At 41.8% G+C, this 1,291-nt stretch overlaps 1 protein-coding gene across 1 annotated transcript in view; it reads left to right on the forward strand.

Moving 5' to 3' along the window:
* Nucleotides 1-315: 315 nt before the first annotated feature.
* The window catches only part of tmem72 (transmembrane protein 72), a 4,868-nt gene continuing 3,892 nt past the window's right edge, over nt 316-1,291 (forward strand). Inside the window, exon 1 of the mRNA XM_031841917.1 lies at nt 316-586. Within this exon, the coding sequence (XP_031697777.1) occupies nt 511-586 (76 nt within the window). The 5' untranslated portion in view covers nt 316-510. The remainder of the gene's footprint in view (nt 587-1,291) is intronic.

The raw sequence follows: 1,291 nt of genomic DNA on the forward strand, positions 1-1,291 counted from the left end.
GTGTGTGTGTGTGTGTGTGTGTGTGTGTGTGTGTGTGTGTGTGTGTGTTAGTTTGATATTAGTTCCTTATTAACAGATAATTTTTAACCAGCTCTAATGACATATGTGATACGGTGCATAAATGACCCGGGCTGAACAGTTTCACCTTGACTTACAGGGTGGAATGCTAAACCAGCTGAAATTGTTATTGTGTGTGTGTGTGTGTGTGTGTGTGTGTGTGTGTGTGTGTGTGTGTGAGGCTGAATAGCAGCTATTGGAGCAACAGGGGCATTGAGTCACAAACCTTTCTGAGGTAAAGTCGACCAGTCTAAGAGGCTTCACATCATGGCTCTCGTGGATTACCCAACTTTGGCTTTTTTTTTTTACCGACAGCCATCCATCGATCTTACAGTCAACTATGTGTCTAGAATTCTACTTTTGTAACTGCTAGACTACCAACTATTTCAGATAGTGTCAGAGAAGTGTGAAGGTTGCATTTTTAAACAGTGAAGAGGGAAAGTATTTGAGGTCATGGGGAACTCAGAGAGGGTTTGGTGGATTATAGTGGAGTGTGCTTGCAGGATCCTTGGTGTTTCTACAGCAACAGGTAAGATATGAATATAAAAAAGAAATATATAACGAAATTAAATTCAGAGTCATCATGTATTGTTTCAGTATGGGCAGCATTTAGTTCTTTGGATCCAGTAACAGACTCCAGATCCCCTCTCTAATAAATTCTACAGTCAGAGCTATACATGTTTTTGTAAAATATAAGGACTCCTGTGGGGGACAGTTATCCAGCTAGCCGTTTTTAAGGATCTCAGAAACCCAATGTTGGAAGGTCAGATGTTGATGTTGGCCAACTGTACTCTTGACCTCCAAGAACTCAAACCCATCTCCTGGCTGACACATAGAGCATATAAAACATACTTGATCATGCATAACCTCACTATAGTGGTTGCTCCTCTGTTTTTTTCAGGCACACATGCAGGATACGTTTGCATGCAGCTCTCTTAGCCACATTAAATCATCACAGGGGAAATAGCTCTCTGGTGGCTGCCTCCTTCAAAAAATATATGGAACCTCCTCCACTTAAATTCAAACAGCTGCATACATTGAACATTTACAGGGAGACATGTGCCTCACATCACACCAAAACCAAGTCTCTGTATCCAGCTGGGTTACTGGGCTTATGTGATCACAAGCTGTTATACATCCACACCTATATGAGCTTTCTGTACATTGTCTCTACATGTACGTGGGCTTGTGTGTGTGTGTGTGTGTGTGTGTGTGTGTGTGTGTGTGTGTGTGT

Source organism: Anarrhichthys ocellatus, unplaced genomic scaffold (assembly GCF_004355925.1).
Source record: "Anarrhichthys ocellatus isolate YVR2014 unplaced genomic scaffold, GSC_Weel_1.0 scaffold3, whole genome shotgun sequence".
Lineage (NCBI taxonomy): Eukaryota > Metazoa > Chordata > Actinopteri > Perciformes > Anarhichadidae > Anarrhichthys > Anarrhichthys ocellatus.